Consider the following 24406-nt stretch of genomic DNA (forward strand, 5'->3'; position numbering starts at 1 on the left):
AACACACTGGGAAGCTGTCCATTCTGTTCGTTATCAACAACATTAATAATTGAACGAAATCACCTTGCACCCCCCCCTGCTGGAAGTCTGACTCTCCGATGAGTGGAGACAAACGAAGCTTCTCTTCTCCCCACTAAGTAAGCAGGTTCTGGTCTCACCTGTCCCTCCCTCTCCGGTAACGTTCAGTGCTTTCATGCTTTCTAAGCTTGCTGCATTCTCTTATGCTCTGAAGTCCAGACTCGCCAAAAGTGGCCTCCAAGGAGGTCCTCCCCTGGGGAATGTCTGTTGCTTTCCCCGATGCCCTCTGACCTGGCCTCCTGGTTCCCTCGCAGACACCGAGCTCTTGGGCGGAAGGTCCTAGTTCTAAACCTTCCTTCTCGTTGCCGCTGCTAGCACAGGGCTTCTTTGGCACACAGTAGGGTCTCACGCTTCGTGGGTCTTTCTCATGGAAGACCGAACCTTCGAGAAGGTGTCAGAATCACCCCTTTTCAGGGCCAGGGGAAAGGAGGGACTTCTTGCAAATTGGAGGAGGCAGGGTGACAAAAGCTGAGCCTTGAGCTTGGAGCTGCCCACCTTTGTCCTCTCTCCGTGTCACTCAGGCCACAGACACACTCCATCACACACACACACTGGCACCGATAGAAACTTACGATCTTGGGGCGCCTGGGTGGCTCAGTGGTTAAGCATCTGCCTTGAGCTCGGGTCATGATCCCAGGGTTTTGGGATTGAGCCCCACATCGGGCTCTCTGCTCACCCAGGAGTCTGCTTCTCCCTCTCCCTCTGCCCCTCCCCACCTCTCTCTCCATCTCTCAAATAAATAAATAAAATATTAAAAAAAAAGAAAAGAAAAGAAACTTACAATCTCGTGAGAGTCTCCTCAAGGCCAGCAGTACCCACCCGCAGCCCTCCAGGCACTGTTCACTGCAGGTTCCCTTAAATCCTCTTGATTTTCCTCAAATGCCCGAGGCTGCCTCCTCCCTCCATTTCAGCAACTGACTTTATCTTCTGCGACGGGGGAACGTAGATAAGAGCTCACAGCTCCTGCCTGTCCACCTAAAATGACCTCTGTCTACATCTGTCCTTTTCCCATGGTCCCTTCTCCATCTCGGGGTTCGTTTCTCTTTGCATGTTTTGGATTCCTTGTCTTTCTGCCTCAGGTGGGACACGTGTCCTTTAAGCTGACGGCCCTCTTTCCTATGCACATGGACTCCCGTCCTGACTTCTGTAGGACGGGCAGCTCCTGAGAGAAATGGCTGCTTCCAGATCTGGGGCGCATGGGTGAGATGCGCTCGGAACATCATGTCACACTGGAAAACAAGGACAGTATCAAAGCACCAAGTCGTGGCAGAAGGACTCAGGGGCCAGTGAGAGGACTCAGGGGCCCCGATCCCACCAGGGGCGCCTGGGTGGCTGCTGTCCTGTTGAGTGTCTGACTCCTAGTAGCAGGTTGGGATCTCAGAGTCATGAGATCAAGTCTCCCATCGGGCTCTGCGCTCAACACAGAGTCTGCTTAGGACTCCCTCTGCCCCTGCCCCTGGTCCCTCCTCTCTCTCTCTCTCAAATAAATTTTTAAAATCTTTTAAAAAAGAAGAAGAGGCTCTCACCAGCCAAGATGGGCAAGTGAGATGAACGCATATAACAAAAAGGGCAGAACAGCGCGGAAGGAAACTGTTTGATAACTTTTGAGCCGTGCTAGAAAACCAAGCCATTGTTTTGACAAGTGGCCGAGAAGGGAAGGAATCCCGCTTTTATCCTGCCTTTTCCTACCTGAACCACACCTCAGAGTTAGCGAAGTAGCTGGTGAGGACGAGTCTGTCTCCGTGGAGTGTGCTGCAGAGAAAGAGAACTCAGGAATTCGGTGATTCTCACTTCCAAGGAAGAATGGACTTCGGCAGGGAACACCGACTGTCACCCATGCTGCGCTTCTCAACTTGATGGCGCCTCAAGATCTCACCACAAAGTTCAGGAAGGGCGGGGGGCCCAAAAGAACACGTTCAGTCACATCGCCAAGACGGAGCCAGCCCCGCACAGAGTGTGGGAAACTGCAGGACAAACGGCCCCGCCCCTGCAACCACAGGAACAAAGTGTCAGGAGCAGAGAGAGAGAGGCACAGGGCAAATGTCCAGATGGGGAGCCCCGGGGGATGCATCCGGGCAATATGCGCGATCTGCTTGGGTCCCCATTTAAAAGCGAAATCGAGGGCTAGAACATCTGTAGGACCAGCAGGGAGCTGAGAGCACTGGCTGGGTATTGGACGCTGTTCTGGGCTTATTCTGGTTTGGGGGGAGCCGTGATGACGAGGCTGAAACTGTATCTTTTAGAGATACATACTGAAAAGTTACAGATCCAATCCTACAATGTCTGGGGCTTGCTGCAAAATGCTACTAGGGCAGGAAGGGGGTCGAACAAGAAGGAGACGCGATTGGCCATATATTGGTAGTTGATGAAATTGAGTGATGGGCTCCTGGGCTTGCTTCCAGCGTTCTCTCAGCTTCCACATATGATTGAAAACATCCAGACGTTTAAAACCTATGCTTCCTGCTCCCCGAGTCCTTCTCAAGCTTTGGACCCTTCTCTCCTCCCAGTCACGGCCAGCCTTCCTGAAATGATTGTCTGCTTTCTCCTGCCTCCTCCTCCTCACTCCCCACTCAGTCCTGCCCCACAGCCTTCCACCCACCCCCATGGAGGCACAGTCCCCCTTCTTCTCGGCGAAGCCTGTAAACCTGACTTCTGTGCAGCATCTGACTCTGTGGCCCCCTCCATCCCCTTCTGGAAACTGCCTGCCTTGGGCCCTTGGACATCATCCTCTTCTGGCCTTTCCCACTACTCCATCTGCCTGGCCCCTAAGTGTTGGTACCTCTGGGTTCAGTCTCGGCCTCCTGCCTGGGCAAGGTTCTTCTCCCCTGTTGTCCGTTGCTGTCCATACCCAGCCTCCCTCACCAGCTTAGGATCCTTCCAGTGACTCCGAAGGCACACCTCTGGCCCCGGTCAGCATCTCCACTGAGAGGTCCCCTTGGAACCGGATGCTCAGCAAGTACAAATAAATTCCTCTCCCACCCGCCCCCCAAAGGTGATACGCTCTGTGTGCCTCTCTCTGTGAAGAGTCCGCCATTCATTTAGCTGCCCAAGCCTGACGCCTGGGGAACAGCCCCGGCTCGCTTCTCTCCTTGCCCCTAGACCTTTCTCCCACCCTGCCTTTCAGACCTTTCATCCCACCTGCCATGATCTCAGGCCGTCCCTGCTCCTCGACCAGCCTGCTGCCTTGCTTCTCAGGCTTCCGTGCATGCTGGGTTCCCTCTGCATGACCGTGTCCCTTCTCTGCCCATGCTCTTGGCCAACCCCTTGTATGCTTCCGAAACATTACCTCCTGTGACCGGCTAGCCGGATCAGGCGACCCTCCTTTGCACCTGTATGTTTGCCGCTGTAACATAACCGTGTTGTGATTGCTGGTCATCTGTGTGACTCATTCCCTAACCAGATGCTCTTTCTGGGGAAAGGGGGATGGAGATCACATCTGTCTTTGCCTCCCGGAGCTGTGCTGTGGCTTCCTTGTCTTTACCTCTCTTTGGCTTGGGGCATTGGGAGAGTGGGACCTGAGAGGTAGGACTGTTCACTCCCTGCTTCCTCCCTCCCAAGCCCCCTCCTGTCCAGCAGCTCTGGCCTCAGCCCCAGCTCCCTGAGTCCAAGCAGCGGCTCACTTCCCTGGCCACGGCGCGCTGGCAGCTTCGTGATGTTGCTAGCCCGTGGGTGCATTCCCACACCGACCTCCCCCCACCCCCGTGCCCTGCTTGACCTTCTCTAGTGGCCCTGTGCCAGCTTGGTGCCCTCCCCAGCCTACCCCTCGCCAGACTCTAGTCCCTCCCAGTTCCGCAGAACGTGACCTTATTTGGAAATAGGGTGGTTGCAGATGTAGTAAAGGCAAGGTCCGGTTGGAGTGGGGTGTGCCCCAGATCCAGTATGACCGTGTCCTTGTAAGAGGGGAGGCACAGAGACACAGATACACAGAGGGACGTGAACACGGGCACACGGGAGACGCCGTGTGATGGCAGATTGGAGCAAAGCATCTGCGAGCCAAGAAACACCAAGGCTGGCCAGCAATACTGGAAGCTAAGAGAAAGGCCTGGAACATTCTTCTGGGGAGGCTTCAGGGCTTGCACAGCCCAGCCAGCACCCTCATCTCAAGACTTCTGGCCCCATAACTGGGAGACCACGAATTGCCCCGTCGTTTGAAGCTACCCCGTTTGAGGTCCTTTGTCGCGGCAGCCCTGAGACGTGAATACAAGCCCCTTCCTCACTCGCACGTGAGTCTCCCTTCGAGGGGCCCAGCCGGTTCTTGATGCACGCTCTTGCTCCGTGAACTTTGCAAAGTCAAGGCCCCTTGTTATTCCGACACCTCAGTGCCTGGCACAGGGCTGACCCTGAACGGCAGTAAACACCTGCCGGGTAAGAACCAACGCGCCTCTCATTTGGTCTGTTCCTCTTTTCCTGAAATAACATCAGAACAAAGTCAAAGCAGTCATGGACGTTTCCGGTTAAAGCAGAGCCCCACCCAGGCCAGGTGTGTCCCTCTGACAGCCGCACATCTGGCCCCCTGGGGTCCTCCATGTGGAGCCGGGCCCTGGGCCGTGTCCGTCGGTGGCAGCCTCAGGACACAGCAGCTCTGGCGCTGCACACCTTGTCAGGACTTTGAATCACTGGATTGGAAAAGTTGAGCCGGCTTGGAATTCAGTCTGTTCTCACAGGAAATTTCCATAGTACATGTCAATGAAAGAAAAGGAAGAGCCGTTAGATTCTTTATCATCTCAACTGTTATGAAATTTGTGATTGAGAAGAATAGGGTTAGAGTCACCTAAGGTGCCTGGGGGGCTCTCTCGGTGAAGCAGCCTGACTCTTCATTTCCAATCAGGGCATGATCTCAGGGTCGTGAGATCGAGCCCCTCGTCCGGTCCCTGCTCAGCGGGGCGATCTGCTCGAGACTGCCTCTCTCCTTCTCCCTCTGCCCTTCCCACACTCTCTCAAATAAATTTATAAAACCTTTTGTAAAAATTTCTAAGAGGTTACCTAGTGGCACAAAGTGTCCCAGTGGTGACGTGCCCGCTGTCCCCTCCATCCTGAGCTTGCACGCTCAGTCATGTGGTTAACGCAGTCATGTTAAACACAAAGCCTGGAATGTTCCTCAAAGCAATCGCAGGTTCTCATTTCAAAGTGCAAACTGTTTTATTTGAAAGTTTTATAAAAATACATTACCTCCCCTACTATATTTTCTGGGTGTTATGATCATAGAAAAGATCAGTATTTTATAAAAGATGAATATTTTAACCTTTTTAAAATTAAAAGATGAACACTTTCGGCACATAATCGGCAGACCATCTTGGCCCCCTCTGGTTCTCCACAGTGTGCCCCACAAATACCACGTTCTCTGAGGCAGCTTTTGCACACAGGGACTGCTGCCCTCCGAGTCGGGGCTGGCCTGAGTCTCTCTCCAGCTAGATTTAGAAAGAACTAGGACCAAGCCACCGTGGTCAGTCAGGACAGACTGGCTTCTGCGGCCCCCAGGAAATGAGAGGACACAGCTATTTGAGTCCGAGGAAAGGCTGAGGTGGGGCGGGCAGGGCAGACCCGTCAGCGTGTGAGAAAGCGTGCCTCCTGGAGGCACAGTGCTGTCCCCAAGCCGGGGCGGGAAGCGGCAGGAGCGTGGTCAGGCCTTGTCTGGCTACTAGGGGACCAGGTCTCGTTCCCACGGGACACAGGGGCACCGTGAGGGGTTTCATCAGGAATGACAGGATCCCAGCTGCTTTTGGAGGGCAGTTCAGGGCAGCTGGGAAGAGTGGGTGTCTGAGGGAGAGCCAGGGGCGGGGGGAGCTAGGGCACACTTTTAGTGGGAGACCAGGACGCCCGTGGGAGCAGCAGAGGACGGGCGGTGTGGGGAGAGATGGGAGCCAGGCTGGGCTGATTCAGGGATCCCCAAGAACGGAGAGTCAGGAAGGGCAGAAGGAACTAGCCGTCAGAGACCCTGCCAAAGGGAGAAAGAAGTAGAGAGGCCTGGGGCCATCTCACTTGCGGGAGGAGGGGGGCCCAGCAGTTGTCCTGTGGCTGAAACCTTGGGGCCCCCTGAGGCTGGCACGTTTCCCTTCTGCACCACTTCTCAAAAGCCAAAGGGGACATTTGCATGGCTCGGTTAAGTGTCCCACTCAGCTCAGGTCAGAGCTCAGGGTCCTGGGTTAGAGCCCCACCTAGCACCTGACTCGGCGCTCAGCAGGGGGTCTACTCGGAATTCTCTCTCCCTCTGCCCCACCCCCCTCACCTCCCCACCCAAGCACACTCTCAAAAAACAAAACACCAACAACAAAACCAGAGAAGTGGCACCTTCTACACAACTCAGCGAGCAGGAAAGGACAGCAGAGTGTTCTAGAAACTGAACAGGGCCCCAGGGGAAACCATGACGCCTGGCAGGGGAGGAGGAAACCTTCTCAGGGCTGGCCTGAGGGAGGTGTTGGGCGGGGCCGACCCATGAGCCCAGACCCAGTGTCGGTGCAGACCTCCAGGCAAGTAACAGTGAGGCCTCGGATTACTTTTAGCCAGGGGCGGCCTCCTTCCTGGAATTTTTCTGCAAAACGTGTTTTCTGCTTCCCTTTGCTCTTCCTGGGACGTGCTGTTCTGCGAGCTGGTGCCTGGGCCCAGTTAGGGTGCTGTGTCCGCTGTGGGTCCCTGTGGGAATATAAGCGGCCCCTTCTGGGGTCTGCCCAAGGTCAGCTGGGGGCCCGCAGTGAGAGTGCGATTCAGAGAACAGTTGTCCTGGGCAGCGATGGGAGCTGTGCGGGTGGGAGCTGGTCGCAGGTGACGGGAGCCAGGCCGGGCTTGTCCAGTCCACCCCTCCGAGCTGCGTGTCATGCACACACAGGTGTGATCCGAGAACCTGTCCGTGGGCCCCTGTTCGCTCAGGAGCGCGCTGGTTTTGGGATTCCCACCCTTGAGAAGGAGCCGCGGGAATAAAGGCAAGCAGTCCCAGGCACCCCCACTCTAGCGCTGGGCCTTCCCAGGGGCACCCGTGGCTTTGTGGCTTGCTGGTAAGACCTACCTTGAGGGCTAAGGGCCCAGGGGGAGCTCCCTGTTGGCCAGTGGAGAACAAGGCAGTGCATGCCCGCCAGCGCGCCGGCAGGTGCAAGGACACACGCCGGCCGCCAAATGCCCAGCTGGGGCGGGGGGCGGCCTGCGGGCCCCGGCCGCCGGCGGGCGGGCAGCGCCACTCGCGTGCACTCGCGTGGGGGCGCCCCTGGGGCTCTTTGGGACCAGGGCGCGCCCCGCGGCCGGGGAAGGGGATGGGGGAGGGCGGGGAGGATCGGAGGAGGGGGGATGAGCCGGAGGGGGAGGGCCGAGGCGCCCGCCGCGGCCTGGGCCCCGGCGCCCCGCCGGCGGCAGGAAAGTGAAAGGGGTGGCGGGCCGGCGGGGCCTCCGCGCGCCGCCCCAGGAAGTCGCGAGCAGGAAGCGCCCGCGGCGGCCGGCTCCGGCCGCGGCACAGGTGAGGCGCGGGGACAGGGACAGGGCGGGGAGAGCGACGCGGGGACTCTCCGCACCGCCTGCACCCGCCAGGCTTCCGGCCTACCGGCCTCCGGCTTGGCGGCCGCGCAGCACCTGCCGCGGCGGCGGCGGCGGCGCCGGCCCCTGCGCTCCGTCCGTCTCCCACCCCGCCGGCCTTTGTGCTTGGCCTTGGTCTGGGCCGGGGAGTCTCGACTCCTGCCTTGCCTCGGAAGAGACCGGAGCCGCCCGGGGAATCCCCGGCGAGGAGAATCAGGGGGGAGCCGAGCGGTTCCGCGGGCGCCCCTCCTCACCCTGCCCCGGTCGCGGTGACAGCGGGGCTCCGGGGACCCCGCGGGAGGAGCCCCGTGCATTGGCCGCCGAGCGTGCCGGGGACGTGGGCGTGTCGCCGAGTCCGCCTCTCCCGGGGACCGCCGCTGGGGAGGAGCCCGCGCTGAAAGGCGTCCGGGAGGCTGGAGGAGCTGGCGCTCTGGGCCTGGGCTGTTTGTATGCTGAGCAGCTGCTTCCCGGAGCTCGTGAGCCTCCCGGCCAACACGAGTGACAGCGAGCTCCCGGCCAACACGAGTGACAGCGTTCTCGTGGATCGATTGGAAAGCCCGGGAAAGTCCCCCACCTGTCGACCTCCAACCTTCGGGCTCTTTTTGCCTCCCCCCACCTTCCGGTGCTCCCTGCCCTAGCAGCCACGCAGCCGCTCCTGGCGACCGGGCCACCGGGTGACCCCAAGGGACCGTCCGGATTTGCATTTGAACGAGGACACTGGAAAGCCCTTTTTCCAGCCCCAGGTTTGCATTTCTAAAGGTGGAAATCCAAAGCCTGCCTCTCCTTCAGTCTCCTGGGGCTGGGAGGTGGCCTGCTGCGGGATGGGTGCCACCCGCTTGGGACCAGGATTGGGGGAAGTTGTTTGAGTTGGTAACTGTTAAGGGTTTCGCCCTGGCGCCTGCCTTGGTCTCTCTCTAGGTCAAGACTCCAGACCTTCAGTTCCTCCCCGTGTAGGCTTGGACCCCCTCGGGTAGCGTCTGTTTCGTGCATCACCTTTGACATTCAGTGGGTTGGGGGTGGGGGGGAGGAGGTGGCGGAGAGAGAAGTTCTTTTTGTGTTTAAACCCCAGGAAAGAGACAGTGGGCACTGTCAGTAACGTCCGTAGGGAATAGAGCCTTTAAAGAAGAAGCCATAGAAAGTATTTTCTCTAGAAAGGAAGTTATATTCATTCTCCCCCTCTCCCGCCATTCTCTTCTCTCTCTCTTTGCAGAAAAAAGAAGTAACTTTCTGGGGGGGAGTGTACCTTCCCCCGGACTTTGCCTTCAAATAAGATCCACTTTGAAAACTCTCTTTGAGTAGCTCATTGAACATCTGTACAGGGCTGCTGAGGTTTACACAGCGCTCGGTTCCCGGAAGACCCTTTCAGGACCATTCTTGTTGAAAGACCTCACAGAGCCGCCCTGGGCAGCCAGGTCACCCGGGGTCGGTCCACCCAAGGGCACGGCCTGGGAATGCTTTTTTGCCTCGGGTCATTCCTCTTCTAGTTGTGGGGTTTGGGCGCTTTCAGAAGGCGGGTTTAAAACCATGCCTGTTAGCGGGTTTGACTGACCTGCTCTGGGACGACGGAGGGAGCTGATTCCCCATCTGATGGTAGAATGACCCTGGAGAGTGTGACTTCTCTCTGGGAATAGTGACTTCCAGGAGACCCTATGAAGACCGGCCAGGGGGAAGAGTATGTCTTCTTTTTATGCGATGGGGCTGTGTGCTCAACGCAGGGTGCAAAGTACCTCGCCTCGTTCCCCTGTGCTCTCCAGAGGGAGGACAGGGGACAGGCCGGAGGAGGAGAAGAGGGAGGACGAGGCTGAGAAAATCTGGACCTGAGTTTGCACAGTGTCCTGCCCACGGGGTTAGCCGCCCGTCCTCGTGGGAAGGGAGTGCCATGCCTCCCGGTGGGCCTCACAGGGCTCCACGGCTCTCCATGCAATCCGTGCTTCTCCGGCCAATGCCTGGCTCTGGGAGGAAGGAGCCTCATTCAGTTGAGCTCTTAACATCCCACGTGTAAAATCCCTACCTTTACTTCTAGCAGAGCGATAGGACTTGGCTTCATCCGTTTCGCAGGGGAAGACCGTTCAATTGTTTTTATTTATTTTTTTTTTTTTTTTAGATTTTATTTATTTATTTATTTGACAGATAGAGATCACAAGTAGGGAGAGAGGCAGGCAGAGAGAGAGAGAGAGGAGGAAGCAGGCTCCCTGCCAAGCAGAGAGCCCGATGCGGGACTCGATCCCAGGACCCTGAGATCATGACCTGAGCTGAAGGCAACAGCTTAAACCACTGAGCCACCCAGGCGCCCCCTCAATTGTTTTTAAAAAGAAGTTGAGATTTTCTTCCTCTGCTGCTTTCCAGGGCCTTCTGGATTTTTTTTTTTAAATTACAGGTTTTCCCACAATCGAGGTTTATTGATTGACTGATTCAGAGGGGAATACCATCTAGAATATTCCTAGACAAGTCACACCTAGCGAAGCAGTGTTTGGATGGAGGAAGGAAGTGGACTCTGGCCATCCCTTTTCAGGCACTGTAAAATTCAAATCCTTTACTCTGCGGTCACAAAATTGTTTCTCAGAGTATATAGAGGCCCGGACAGGATCCCACTCATTTTGAGCAGAGTTTTAGTAAAATATTCTTTAAATCTAGATTTTGAGCCAAAACGTCTTTGAAGCATTTGCAGAGACTGGTTTAACACGTCTCCAGAGCGCTCGCTCTGTGCCAGGTTTGAACCTAAGTCCCGGGAATGGGGCAGCCACACGCCACCCCGGCTCTCCTGGACTTACCGGAACACCAGCTGCTTTTTCCTGAGCTGCTTCTGCCCGCCAGGCCCGGTGCGAAGGGCTTTCCATGGGTGATCTCTTTTCCTCTTCATAAGAACCCTAAAATGTAGGTGCTTTCATCCCTGTTTTGTTAGCCGGGGACAGCAAGGGAGCACCCTTGAAGTGGTGTGCCTGGGATGAGCCAGCCCAAGGTCAGCTGTACGCAGGTTGGGGAGGGCCAGGGCCAGGGGACCTGGGATGAAAACGCAGCAAGGAATTTGACTTTTTTGCTAAAAAGCGTGCAGGGCAGTCCCTGAAGAAGGCACCGTGTGTGAAGGGGGGGAGGGCCAGAATGACGGGGAGAGGGTGCCCAGGCTCTTAGGAATGTAGCTGGAACCTTCCAGCGGAGCTATTTGCTTTGCTTGTCTGTAACCCCAAAGAAGTTGTTGGAAGACATTAAATAAATTTCAGCAGCTTTAAATTGAGATGAATGTTTACTCAAAAGTAGCTTTTTAAAAAAAAAAAATTACATCACCGGTGAATTTTCAGGAAGTTTTAAGACAGCCCAGGCCGTGCTCCTACATGCACTGGGTCCCATGTTACCTAAGGCCTTGGTCCAAAAGATTCCTTGTGGCCAAGCATCGAGGATAGACTGAGAAGTAACGCATCCTGAGGTTGGCTTTGGGACAAGAGACCAGGCCTACCTGCTGTGCCAGGCGTCCTTGGCTCTCAGGCTTCCCTGGCCGTTCCTTCCCGTCTTGCTCTCCCATCAGCCCTGGCTTCAGAATGGGGTCCTTCCCCAGGACATGAGGCATCAAGAGGCAGTTAGACAGTCGGGCACCTTCCCACAGCACGAGATGCATTTCAGTTCAGTCGCGAGGCCACAGTGAAATGATCGGCTTGATGACCTGCCCTCTTGCCCATGCCTCTGTTGGTGTGGCTTGGACGTGGCCTGGTCCACAGAGGGTGGAGTCGACCCCGTCCCATTCCCTGGCATGCTCTGGTCATTGAGCACATAGTATGACCACTGGGCACAACTGGTTTCACATGAATATTAGTATTAGTTCCGTGGAGTGTGGTCGTTAAGAGCGAGTGGGAGGATCTCCGGATATCTCCCAGATGGAGAGGGAGGGACTCGGAGTCTCTCTGTTCCTCATCAGACCACGTGGAATTTGTGTCTGTGATCTTTGAACAAGCTGTCCCTGAGGGCAGGCAGATGACCTCCCCCTGGTAGCTCTGGTTGGGGGTAGTTCGGTGTGGAGCTGGATGCCCAGCTTTCATCTGGGCCGGCCGACACCCACTCTGGACGTTCTGTCTGCCCGGGACTCCCACAGTGGCCCTGTCGGGACACCTGACTTTTCCACTCCTCATTCTCCTTGTAGAGAGCCGAGCCTCTGCCTGAAGGAAGAGGTCAAGCAAGACCCAGCAGGACACCTCGACGCACCTTCCAGTCTGCCGGAGCTGCAGGGCCAGAGAGAGATACTTGGAGCCCGGGTTGATAACCCATGCGTGAAGCCTCTTCTCTTGTGACCAGAGCCCCGTGGTCAGTGCGGCGTAAATGGCTCCCCTGCCTCCAGGCATTCGCTTCATCGTCTCATTCTCCCGGGATCAGTGGTGAGTGCTGGCGTCAGTCCCGTGGCCCGGTGCTGCGTGGAGGTGTGCGCGCGCGTCGCCGGAGTCATTATGTAAAAGGCATGTGGATGCCTGGCGTCCCTGTGTTACCGTTGAATGGCTTATCAGCGCTGGAAACGGTGACCAGGAACTTTGCTAAGTCGTCCTCTGCGTTTGGTTCTGGCCGTGACAGATAGCGTTAGGACTCCCTCATGGTTTTCAGCAGTTTCTGTAATAATCATGGTATCCACAGAAAAATGACCATTGGCTACAGGCAGGATTACAAAGTGGCTGTGGGGAGGATAAGTGTATGAACCCTGAGCCCAGTGAGTGGCTTAGCTGGGGCAGAACTTAGAGAAAATGAAGTCTAAACGAGTTAGATGCAGACCAGAATACCGCTTCCTCTTCAGAGAACAACCTCCCGGGTGTGCTCTGACAGCCCTTGGCACGGTGGGGTCAGGAATCTCACACCCCTTAGAGGAAGAAGACGGCGAGGGCAGAGTCTAGAGCCAGCCTCTCCGTCCCGGAGCCCACCCGCCCAAGTTTCTCTCCTCTGTTGCTCTCTACTGGGAAGGAATAAGTTTTCCTCTATCCTCTGAGGCTCTTTCCTTGGCGGCAGGCGAATTAAACTACAAAAGACAGATGTGATCACGTATGCAGGGGAGGTTGCAGAAAAATGTGACTCAGAGGGCTTCTGTGCCGTCTTAATAAGGGAAGAGGAGGAGGCCAAGGCATATGCGGAAAAACAAATGACTTTAATGGGCCTTATGGGAACAGATGGGACATAAGATCGTGCTGTGGGCCTTTAGGTGAGCTGCTGGTGCTTCTCCTTTCCGGCAGGAAGAGTCCGGCCTGTGTCTCCCCGTCCCCACCCCCACCTTGCTCCCAGGGAGGGGTTTACACACTTGAGTGCTTCTAAGTGGTTGTGCTTGTAGGCAGATGAGAAATTAGACACACTAAATTGCCCTCCACTCCAAACGGTTTCTGTGCCTTAGTGCCCTATCCTGCGCCCCTTCATCTCCGCCACAACAGCCCACTTGTGACCCTCACACCCTTTTCTGCTTCTCAGGCCCCTGCTGGTTGGTGGCACCCCCAGGGCCTCGGGCGTGACCACAGACCTCTGCGACCCTCCCAGAGGGGTTCCCTTGTCCATTTCATTTCACGTCTACCAGGAACCTGGCCACAAGCTGTAGACACTTCCCTTTCCTCTAGTGGGCGCTTCCCTTCAGTTTCCTTGTCTGTTTTGTAACTTTGTTTTGATACAGTTTCCAAAACCACAGAAGAAAATTGTAAGAATGTCACAAAGAACTCCATGGAACTCCTGATGTCACAGATTCATTCATTCTTTTCTTTTCTCTTTTTCTTTTTTCTCTTCCTTTTCTTTTTTTAGGTTGAGGCCCTAGGGCTTCTCACACTTTGGTTTACATGTGCATCCCCTCCCTGGGAACTTGTTAAAATGCGAATGCTTACTCAGGAGGTCTGGGGTGGGGCCTGAGAGTCTGCATTTCCCAGGGGACAGGGTGCCCTGAGTCCGCAGACGGCACACTGGGCGGCAAGGATGTAGAGTGTCTCTTCCATCTCTGCCTCCGAATGCTCGTTGACCTTTACTTCCTAGATCCCAGCTCCCTTCCCCGCAAAGGGAGAGAGCTGGCTTGAACATCCCTGCAGAGGGCTGGTTATGTCTTTGTCCCAGTGGGCATTGCCCTTGCTGACACCACTTTGATTTCCTTTGGGGACCTGACTCCTTTGTGCGCAGTTGTGGGACTGAAGCGGGCTGGCTGGGTCCTGGGACCCAGAGGAGGGCCCCGGAGGACCAGCCAAGAAGGCCCTTGGCCTCAGGCGGGTAGAAATCAGACACAAACCGAGAGGAAGTAAGAGCAGAGCCTATTAAAGATACAGAGAGAGTGTGGATACGGACAGGGCATCCGGGAGACTCAGAACAGAAGGAAGAGTGCGCTTGGGGCCTGGGGTTTTTACTGACGGTGGTCTGGTGCCCGTGCCTCCTCAGTAAGCCAGGAATAAAGCCAGTGTTGAGCTGTCCTCTGTAAGTCACTTGTGCTCTGGAGCCACGGGTTTCGGTGAGTCCAAGGTCTTGGAAAAGTTCGAGATGACTCCGCCTGGTCACTCCTTAGGTATTGTCTGCTGTGCTGGAAAACTCTGAAGAAGTCATTAACTCCTTGGCGTTTATATGAAAGACAGACGTTATCTGTTCTGTCGCAGGTGTGTAAGGCGGGGGCGAAGATCTAGCAAAAACCGAAGCTGGAAATGCAGTGAGAAAAGCCGTTTTTTATGGGGTTCCTTTAATTTCCCTGTCTCAATAGATGGGTAAGTCTTGGGACTTTGGGGTCCATTATGGCGGCCGACTGAGGCCCCCGAGGCTCTGTGCCCTTGACCTTTTTCCTTAGCCCACGTCACCCAGGAGGCAGTCTGGGGCGGAGGATGGGATCCGGGTCTCTGTCCTGGGGTCCTGAGTGTTGAGCAGAGTAAACCTTGGGTAGAGGGACTGTTGAATGTGGCCAGTCCAGCTGGGGCCAGCACTCAGCTCCCAGACACACCTGCACATTCCGCCCCATCTGCTTCTCCCTCCACCATGTGTGTGTGTGAGACACACACACGTATTTTTCTGAATCATTTGAGAGTAAGTTGTAGTCATCATGCCCTTTTATTTCTCAGTATGCTGGTGTGTGTTTCTTAGCAATAAGACATTCTCCTGTAACTGCGCGTGAAGGTCAGAATCAGGAAATTTAACATGAGGTAATGCCGTGATCTAATCCACGGTCCAGATCAGAAGTTAGAGCAGCAAACGGCCCAGAATGTCTTGTCCCATGTCCCCTGGTCCAGGACCCTGTCCACAATCACATGCTGTGTTCCGTTGTCCTGGGGACTCAGTCTCCTTCAGTCCGAAGCTGTTTCTTGGCCTTCCCTTGTCCTTCATGGCCTTGACATTTTTGAAGAGTACCGGCCATTTCTGTTGTGGACTGTCCCTTGTCTGGGTGTCTAGTTAGTATTTCCTCAGGGTTGGATTCAGTAACGCTCTTCCGTTGGGAACAGCACAGAGGGGAGAGGACTTCTCGCTGCTGGTGAGGGGCTACGGATGCGGGCGCAGGAGGGCTGGTCGGGAAGTGACGTATCCGGAAGACCGGGAGAGAGATAGGAACCTGCGGTTCTGCACGCGTGTTTGATGTGTGTGTGTGTGGTGTGTGTGCTCATGCGCGTGTGTGTTGTGTCTGATGTGTGTGGTGTGTGCGTTGTGTTTGTGCTTGTCTGATGTGTGTGTGTGTGGTGTGTGTGCGCACGTGCGTGTGTGGTGTGTGTCCATGTGATGTGTGTGTGTGCGTGTCTGATGTGTGTGGTGTGTCCATGTGATGTGTGTGTGTGCGTGTCTGATGTGTGTGTTGTGTGTGTGCGTGTCTGATGTGTGTGTGTGGTGTGTGCGCACGCGCATGTGTGGTGTGTGTCATGTGATGTGTGTGTGTACGTGTCTGATGTGTGTGTGTGGCGTGCATGTGTGTGATATGTATGGTGTATGTGTGGTATGTTGTGTGTGTGTGCGCGTGTGTGTGGTGTGTGCTGAGTGTGGGTTGTGTGTTGCGTGTGAGTCACGTGCCAACCCAGCCGGCTCAGAGGCCGTGGGTGCAGCAGCATTCAGGGGTGGGGAGCACTGGGTGCGGGGTGTCGGGCTCCGCGGGTCTCGGGCCCTGCGTGCGGTCTCCCGTGGAGGGACCCAGGCACCCCTGGAGTCCGGACCGATGTCAGGACTGGGGCCACAGGCACAGTAGGAGGAGCCAGGACTATTTTGTACCAGAAAATGGCGAGCCGAGTCTGGAGTGACTTGAGATTTAAGATAAATGATGCTCGTGGTGGATTAGTCTGATGAATAAAACAAGAATTCCAGGAGCGGCAGGGCTGTAAGTGCCTGCGTGCGAGCATGAGGGCGAGAAAGGAAGCCCCGCCCCCAGGGGATGCCTGCAGCCTCCCAACCCCCCCAGGCCCGCGCCCTTTCTGAGATCATGGGGAATCACACACTGCGAGGGGAGACCAGAGGGACAGGATCCCCATGTCAGCTCCACGTATGTCCCCACACACTCCGTGTTAGTTACACAGAGGGAGAAGCGCCGCTTCCTGGGCGGCAGACGGGGCACAGGGCCGCTGGTCCGTGCCGGCGTCTCCGACATCCCGTCTGTGCCTTAGGATGCTCTGGGAAGGACTCCCATCATAGCTCTGTGTGGTTTCCTTGCTCCCAAATTAAGGACGCCTTTGGACTAATTCCCACGCCAGATCCTACCGCCCAGTAACTGTCCTCTAAGCGTTTGTCTCCCCCGTTTGCGTACGACTCCGATAAGTAACGCTTCAGCGAGCAAACAGACGCTGTGCCCTTTATCTCGGGCTGAAGCAGGCTGCCGTCGGGGGCACACGCCACACTGGAGACCATGTCTGCGAGGCTCTGCAGGTGCCCGCCGGGCCTGGGTCGCCACTGCCGAGGTGCATTTTTTCTTTGCTAGAAACTTGGCATCAACCCCGGCGCCGTTCTTGTGCTGATCGATGCGAACAAGGCCACTGCTAGACGGAACCGCAGAGTACGTGGCAGCCCGAGGAGTCGAAGGACTCTGTAGCTCCCTTGTAATTGTACGTGTTTCCTGTTCCGAAGCCTAAATGTGACATTGAACAAAAACACAAGGATCAGATTGCGTTCGTGTCCCAAGGCCGCTGTACCAGCCCCGCACACGACAGAGGCTGCAAGTCACAGACTCAGGTGTCGGCGGGGCTGCGCGGCTCCCAAGGCTCCAGGGAAGGATCCCTCCCGCCTCCTCCAGCTTCTGGGGGTGTCTGGTGGTCCTCGGCCTTCCTTATCTTGGCTCTGCCTCTGCGATCACACTGCCGTCTTCCTGTCTGTCCCTGCATCTTCCCATAAGGCCTTTATAAGGATGTCAGTCATTGGATTTAAGATCTCATGTGGTCTGAGGTCATACGTGGGTTCAGTATGGCCTCAGTTTCACTAATTACATCCCCAGGACTCAATTTCGAGATAAGGTCATGTCCTGAGGTTTTTGGTTGGACTTGAATTTGGGGGGGGGGGGGGTGCACAGGATTCAACCCAGTGCAAAGTGGACAGACACAGTCGTCCACAGTCCTGCTTTGGAAAGCATAAAGGAAGGCAGAAAATGAGAATGGAATTAACAACAGGCTAGGAAAAGCAATCAGGAAGGTGGTGTCGGGCTTTGGTCCCTCAACCCCAGGTAATCCCGTGGAAGTAAAATGTCTTCCAGACCTTCTGGAAGGGAATCGTCAGCCCGGGATGCTGGCTCTTCCCCTCCCCAAATCCTGTGTAACCACGATGAGGAAAGGAAGGGAGGAAGGACAGATTTAGAAATAGGGGCGCTAGAGTCGGCCCTGATACTGGCTGAACAGAAGGTCGGGTTTTCTGGTTCAGAATCTCCAGGAAGGAGGCAGCAGCCCAGAGAATGACCGTGGAGGCGCAGGGAAGGGGGACAGCAGCATGGAGGTGCTACCTGGGCGGAGGCCTAGGTTGGCCACTAAGTCTGGATAAGCTAGACAGACTGCCATCTAGGGCTGCAGGCGTATCGGGGCCCTGGGGCTCTTCAGATGTGATCTGGACACACACAAGAGCTCTTTATTTCTAGGCTTATTTATCCTACTTAATAAATATGTTTAATAAGGATCAATTACTTGTACATAGACTGTTCTGAGACTGGAGAGCATGAACCCAGGGCCCATTGAAGTCGAGTCACTCTATCAAAACCCTTAGCCGGCGGGTGATGACATTCACATTCTCCTGGTTCATAACACACCTGTGACCCGGGGTCCTGCAGCATCCTCAAGGGCTCGATTCTTCTCTGAGACCCTGATCTGGGAGGTGCTGGGGCTGACTTGGTCCCAGAACTTCGTCCGTGCTCCCTGGGCAGACTGCAGAAGGGAGGCCTGTGCCCAGGTGGGACCAGCTCGGGGTCCCTGCAGGGCTGGATCCCTGCCTCGTGCCCTTCCGCCGCCTGTGCCTCTGCCATAGGTGACTGTCCACTCGGGTGGGGGCTCTGTCCGAAAGCCACTGACCTTTTCAGGCCGGAAACAGGCAGGTTCTTCAGGGGTGGGGGCCGGCCTTGCCTTCGTGGCGGGGCCCCTGCTCTGCTCTCTTGCCAAGTTCTCTTCCCGCTGACCTGTTTTCTTAACCCCGACAAGTGCTTTTCCAGAGAGTGGTTCCAGCTTGGAGGTTGGAATGAACTTTTCTTTTCTTGCCCAAGGGTCTTCCTTTCTCTAGTCTCTGATTCATCTCAGTCTTGCTCTTGGGCTGCTTTTCGCATAAACCAAGAAGAGCACACGGCCTCAGGCCAGGCTTTCAGCCGTCATCCGCCCTGTTCATAGCGTGTCTGCGGTCACCGACTTTCTCATGGAGGCTAGTGAGATATTTATATTCCTGCCTTGCGTGTGTCCCTCTTAAAAAGTTGCACAGAAACACAAAGTAAAAAATAGATATGCTCTTAAATGCCCAGGATACAGGCTTACAGGAAATTTGCACTTCATTCTCTTGCTAACCAGTTAATGGTTTCTTTGTGTCTACTCTGTGAACTGTGTGTTCACCTGCGTCCCAAATTTCTCTTTGATTGTAGTTATCTTTTTATGAGTATTTAAACAGTTTTAATTTGCGCAAAGCAAAAGTGGTGAAATTTTTAAATGTTATATTATGGTGACGTTGCAAATAGGATTAATAATTAACATCGGACTGGGGTGCCTGGGTGGCTCAGCGGGTTAAAGCCTCTGCTTTCAGCTCAGGTCATGATCTCAGGGTTCTGCGATCGAGCCCCGCATGGGGCTCTCTGCTCTGCAGACAGCCTGCTTCCTCCTCTCTCTCTCTGCCTGCCTCTCTGACTCCTTGTGATCTCCGTCTGTCAAATAAATAAATAAAATCTTTAAAAAAAAATAATTAACATAGGATTGAGGGGCTAATGTACAGCATGAGACGATTTAAAGTACAGTTACAACGTATTGTTTGTGTGTGTGTATGTATGTACGTATTTTGATCTTATTTATATAGTTTGATTTTGATATTTGTTTTGTATGTATTTATTTTATTTATTTGATCCTTTGTCCCCATCACCTAGTTCACCCATCCCCCACCTACTTTCCCTCTGGGGACCGTCAGTGTGTTTTCCAGAGTTATGAGTCTGTTTCTTGGTTTGTCTTTCTCTTTCTTTATTCCCCCTTTGCTCATTTGTTTTCTTTCTTAAATTCCACGTATGCATGAGATCATATAGTTTTTGTCTTTCTTTGACTTTCTTCCCCACTCTCTAGATCCACCCATGTCATTGCAAATGGTAAGATTTCATTCTTTTTTAGGGCTGAGTAATGTTCCGTATATGTACACACATCCCACTTCTTTATCCATTCATCTGTCTGTGGGCACTTGGGCTGCTTCATATCTTGGCTTCTGTAGATACTGCTGCTATAAATGTAGAGACACATGTATCCCTTTGAATTTGTGTTTTTGTATTTTTTGGGTAAAGACCCAGTAGTGCAATTGCTGGGTCATAGGGTAGTTCTATTTTCAACATTTTGAGGACCCTCCATACTGGTCTCCAGAGTGGCTGCACCAGCTTGCATTCCCACCAACAGTGCAGGAGGGTTCCCCTTTCTCCACATCCTCTCCAACACTTGTCGTTTCCTGACTTGTTCATTTGAGCCATTCTGACTGGTGTGAGGTGGTACCTCACTATGGTTTTGATTTGTATTTCCCTGATGATGAGTGATGGTGAGCACTTTTTCGTGTGTCTGTTGGCCATCTGGATGTTTTCTTTGCAAAAATGTCTGCTCATGTCCTCTGCCCATTTTTAAATTGGATTGTTAGTTGTTTGGTGTTGAGATGAGATGTATAAGTTCTTCATGTATTTTGGATACTAACCCTTTATCAGTATGTCATTTGCAAATATCTTCTCCCATTCAGTAGGCTGTCGTTTAGTTTGGTTGTTTCCTTGGCTGTGCAGAAGCTTTTTACCTTGATGAAGTCCCAACAGTTTATTTTTGCTTTTATTTCCCTTGACTCGAGGCATATCTAGGAGGATGTTGCTAGGGCTGGTGTCAGAGGAGGTACTATATGTGCTCTCTTCAAGGATTTTTACCTCTTCAGACCAATATCTCCCGTGAATATAGATGCGAAAGTCCTCAACAAAATATGAGCAAACCAGATCCAACAATATATAAGGAAAACTGTGCGTCACAATCAAGTGGCATTTATTCCTGGGACGCAGGGGTGGCTCTGTATTCAAAACAATCAATGTGATATTTCACAGTAATAAGAGAAAGTATAAAAACCATCTGATCATTTCAGTAGATTCAGAAGAAGCATTTGACAAGTCCAACACCCATTGCTAAACCCTCATCAAAGCAGGTCTAGAGGAACACCCTGTAACATAATGAAGACCTTACATGAAAAACCTACAGCGAACATCACACTCAGTGGGGATAAACAGAGCTTTTCCCCGAAGGTCAGGAGAACAGCAGGGATGTCCACTCTCCCCACTGTTACTCTCCATAGACTGGAAGTCCTGGCATCAGCAATCACACAATAAAAAGAAGCGAGAGGCATCAGATTGGTAAAGAAGAACTCAAACTCTCACTATTTGCAGTGACATGATACTATGTATAGAAAACCTGAAGAGTCCACCAAAGAAGTGCTAGAACTGAGAAGTGAATTCAGTAAAGTCGCAGGATACAAAATTAATAGAGAGAAATGTGTTGCATTTCTATATACTAATAAGCAGCAGAAAGTGAATTTAAGGAAACAATCCCGTGTACAATTACACCCAAAACAATAAAATATCTAGGAATAAACTAAACCAAAGAGGTAAAAGATCTGTACTCGGAAAACTATAAAACCCTGATGAAAGAAGTTGAAGACGGCACAGAGACATGGAAAGGCATCCCATGCTCATGGATTGGAAGAGCAGATATCGGTAAAGCGTCCGTACTACCCAAAGCAATATACGGATTCAGTGCCGTCCCTATTAAAGTACCAACAGCATTTTTCACAGAACTAGAACAAATAATCCTAAAACATGTGTGGAACCACAGAACCCCCAAACAGTCAAAGCAATCTTGAAATGAAAAAACTGGAGGAATTGTGATCCAGATTGCAAGTTACACTACGGAGTGGTCACGGTCGGACCTGCACAGAACCAGACACAGGTCAGTGGAACAGAACAGATAATCCAGAAATGGACCCTCAACTCTGTGGTCAACTCATCTTCAGCAAAGGAGGCAAGAATAGGCAAGAGGAAAAAGACAGTTTCTTCAACAAATGGTGCTGGGAACACTGGACAGCCACATGCAGAAGAATGGGACTGGGCCACTCTCTTACACCCTACACAAAAATAACTCTAAATGGATGAAAGACCTCCATGTGAGACCTGACCCCATAAAAATCCCGGAGGAGAGTGCAGGCAGGGACTTCTCGGACATCGGCCCTGGCAGCATTTTCTAGATTCGTCTCCTGAGACAAGGGAGATACAACGTAATCGTAATGCATCTTGTATTAACTTACGTCATCCCTGCCTCTTCTGTGTTGCAGGTACAGAGCCTTCATTTTTATTTTGACATTTTTGCTGTATGCAAGTTTCCACTTATCCCGAAAGCCTATCAGCATAGTTAAGGTAAGAAAGCATAAAAAGCACCGTTTCGTATCCTGCCTGTAGTTTCTGCCAGGAGCTGGTAGCCACTTTAGGAGCCAGTTCGGGAGTGGGGGAGGGGCAGGGAAAGGGGGGAGGACGGTGCTGGGGGTGGTGGAGAGGGTATGGAGAAAACAAGTGGTTTTAGAAGAAAGTTATCCTGCTTTGATTGTTAGTTTCTCTTTTCTGTGAAACAAAAATCTTGGAAATGCTTTTAGGGTTTATCGTTTTAGAGGTGATATGCTTTCAGTTATAGTAACTGACAGTTGCAGAATTCTAAAGCTTAACCAAATATTTACTCCGTGACCTTCCCTCCGATACATCCAGTCTTAAACTGTTCCCCGAAGTGCCTCTACGATCGCCGTCCTCCGATTCTAAGTCTGGCCGTGGTAGTGGCTCCCTTCTTACTCTGAGAACCCGAGCTGGTGTTTGAGTGATGGGAGAGTGGAAAGTTGCTCAGCAGACACGTAACTACACTTTGAGAAAAGAAGATTAAAGCAGACAATCCTACCTAATAGCCAGTTACAACTGGGAAGAAACAGGTCATTTTCTTACCCTCTTAGAAATGACATCATTTTGCCTATAAACTCTCAACAGGCTGTAGGCTGTTGACTCTTGATTGTAGAAGGAACAAGGAAATTGTCCAGTGCCAAAGACTGCCCCCTCCCTTGCCTAGCCGTGGGCAGGGACACGGATACAGTGCTATAATTCTGACCTTGGCAGCCACGCTTCCTACATTCCCACCGCGTGGTTGAGAGCCGGCCTCTAGATCTTCAGGCCGGTGGGAGCGGCAATGCCGAGTAAGGCTGTTGCTTCTGTGCACAGTTTTGTGTTCCCCCTTCTCCAGTAAAGCCCAGGGGACGTTAAAACAGCATCCATCTATGCAAAGGGTTCTGCAGTTCCTCCTTGACCTCTAGTAAGCAGGAACCTTCTGCGCCCTTCGCGTCCCTTGCAGAATTCTCAAGTTTTTGACATACCAAGTCTTAATGGCTGTGGAAATATTTGCAGACTTTTAAAAATGTGGTTTTCAAAGGAGAGACAAGAGAGAGCGGGCTTTAATGCACCCAGCCAGGCACTCTAAAACCGTTCCAAGGACTAGCCACCACATTTATTTATGTTTGAAGATTTTATTTCTTCGTTAGAGCGCACAAGCAGGGGGAGAGACAGAGGCAGTGGGAGAAGCAGGCTCCCCTTGAGCTGGGAGCCCAGTGTGGGGCTCGATCCCGGGACCTGGAGATCAGGACCTGAGCTGAAGGCAGACGCTCAACCATCTGAGCCCCCCAGGCACCGCAGCCGCTACATTTAAGTGTCACCGCTCAGGCTCTGTCTTCCTTGTTAGGGAAACGCACGCACAGCTCAAGAAAAGGCGTGTGATAGACGTGGAGATTGTTGGAGAGGTCCCGGTGAGCGCCATGGGGCTGAAGGAGCCAGAGTGCTTGGGGAGCCTGCGGGGGTTTCAGTACCGAGCTCGGGTGTGGGGGTGGACGCCTGGAGCAGCCGATGGACGGTGGGCCCTCACCATGAAGCCCCAGCCCGGGGGGCAGAGGCTCTGCTGGGACACAGGCGGTGTGGGGAAGGCAGGCTGCCCGTTAGAGGATCTTCGCGGCAGGACAGGACACTGGGACTCGATGTGATACCGCGAGGGGCCTTGCGTAGCCAGGAAGGGATGTAACTTTGCCGTAGGGCACACTCCCAGCTTCCCTGTTGGGAGCTTGGGGCTTACTGATGATTGGTGTCACGATGAGGCAGGGTCCCATCGGCCCTTCTGGAAGCATCTGTCAGTCACGGGGCCTGCTGTAACCCACGGTGTGACACGGTGCACCTGCTCACCATTTGACACAGAGTCCTCACAGCGGCCTGGGGACTTGGGGGCCCAGTCCCCTCATGCAGGGCAGTGCCGGGTCTGGGGAGTTGGGCAGGGTCTCTGCTCTCAAGCCCTGAGCCGCAGGACCTGAAGGGCATTGAAGATCTCAGACACGCCCATGGGCCCGCAGACGAATTTTCTCCCACACACGGATTTTCCGACTTAGCGCCTTAGTTGTGCCTGGACACTGATGGGCCTCGCGCGCAGTCTCCTAAGACCGATCAGGATGTCCCACTACAAACGTCAAATTCAACTTTATAATGCCTCGCAAAGCTGCGACACGCTTTAGCGCGTCTTACTTCTAGAACTACAGCTAGGGAGGATTCTGGTGACCCAAGGAATAGCTGGAATTATCTGTAGTCTGTGTCTGCACATGATGAGCAAAACAAAATGAAAATAAATGTATTTGCTTACCTGGAATTGATCACCAGTGGCTGTGAATTATAAAATGGTTCATGTCCCTCAGTGACATTCAAAGAGTGACGTGACATGCGACATTGCGGTGTAGCAAAAAGAAGACAAAGGGGGCAGTGATGGACGCGGGCCGGGAGGTCGTGGTGCAGGCGCAGCCCTCCTGCCTCCCCCCTGCCGCCCCCGCAGGAACGGCGACCCCGACTGGTCTGACTGTGAGCGCCTGGTCCTCTCTGGGCGCACAGAGCCCAGAAGGCAGAAGCTATGAAATGCTCGGTGACAGATGGAAGACAGCAGGCGGCACACCCCGGCTTTGGGTGGCAAGGTTGCTCTCTAGAAAGGCCAGCGTACCGGGATGAAGGCGGCAACAGAAGGCAGCTGCAGCGGAATGTCTCCACAGGCCTTTTTCACGGAACAAAATCAGCCCAAGAATTTATGTGGCAAAATGTCCAAGGAAAGTGCGGAAAAGAGAGCATTTTTAAGCCACTGCAATCAAATTTTTATGGTATGGCTTGAGAACAGAC

At 53.5% G+C, this 24406-nt stretch overlaps 2 protein-coding genes across 10 annotated transcripts in view; one reads left to right on the top strand and one right to left on the bottom strand.

The window, feature by feature from the left end:
- Nucleotides 1–1583: 1583 nt before the first annotated feature.
- LOC123939886 (translation initiation factor IF-2-like) lies at nucleotides 1584–8081 on the bottom strand. The gene is made up of 2 exons (XM_046001921.1): nucleotides 7079–8081; nucleotides 1584–4730 (listed from the first exon to the last, which is right to left on the bottom strand). Exons 1-2 carry the CDS (start codon nucleotides 7887–7889, stop codon nucleotides 4726–4728), a joined length of 816 nt encoding a protein of 271 aa, XP_045857877.1. The 5' UTR covers nucleotides 7890–8081; the 3' UTR covers nucleotides 1584–4725.
- The window catches only part of SLC37A1 (solute carrier family 37 member 1), a 58813-nt gene continuing 41801 nt past the window's right edge, over nucleotides 7395–24406 (top strand). For 5 of the 9 annotated variants that reach the window (XR_006817996.1, XR_006817998.1, XM_046001916.1 and 2 more), the window contains exons 1-4: nucleotides 8088–8318; nucleotides 11705–11936; nucleotides 14154–14258; nucleotides 21511–21592. Coding sequence is in view for 5 of the 9 variants with exons in the window: in XM_046001916.1 (XP_045857872.1) it covers nucleotides 11881–11936; nucleotides 14154–14258; nucleotides 21511–21592 (243 nt within the window). In the remaining 4 variants the exon portion in view is untranslated. Of the gene's footprint in view, nucleotides 7520–8087; nucleotides 8319–11704; nucleotides 11937–14153; nucleotides 14259–21510; nucleotides 21593–24406 lie in introns of those variants that run through there. The other 4 variants (XR_006817999.1, XM_046001919.1, XM_046001920.1 and 1 more) reach the window with 2 other exon arrangements.

Source organism: Meles meles, chromosome 4 (assembly GCF_922984935.1).
Source record: "Meles meles chromosome 4, mMelMel3.1 paternal haplotype, whole genome shotgun sequence".
In the NCBI taxonomy this organism is placed as follows: Eukaryota; Metazoa; Chordata; class Mammalia; order Carnivora; family Mustelidae; genus Meles; species Meles meles.

What these genes read in the sequence shown, in the direction of transcription:
- LOC123939886 (XM_046001921.1), bottom strand. Translation starts at nt 7,889, where the DNA reads ATGCACGGGGCTCCTCCCGCGGGGTCCCCGGAGCCCCGCTGTCACCGC.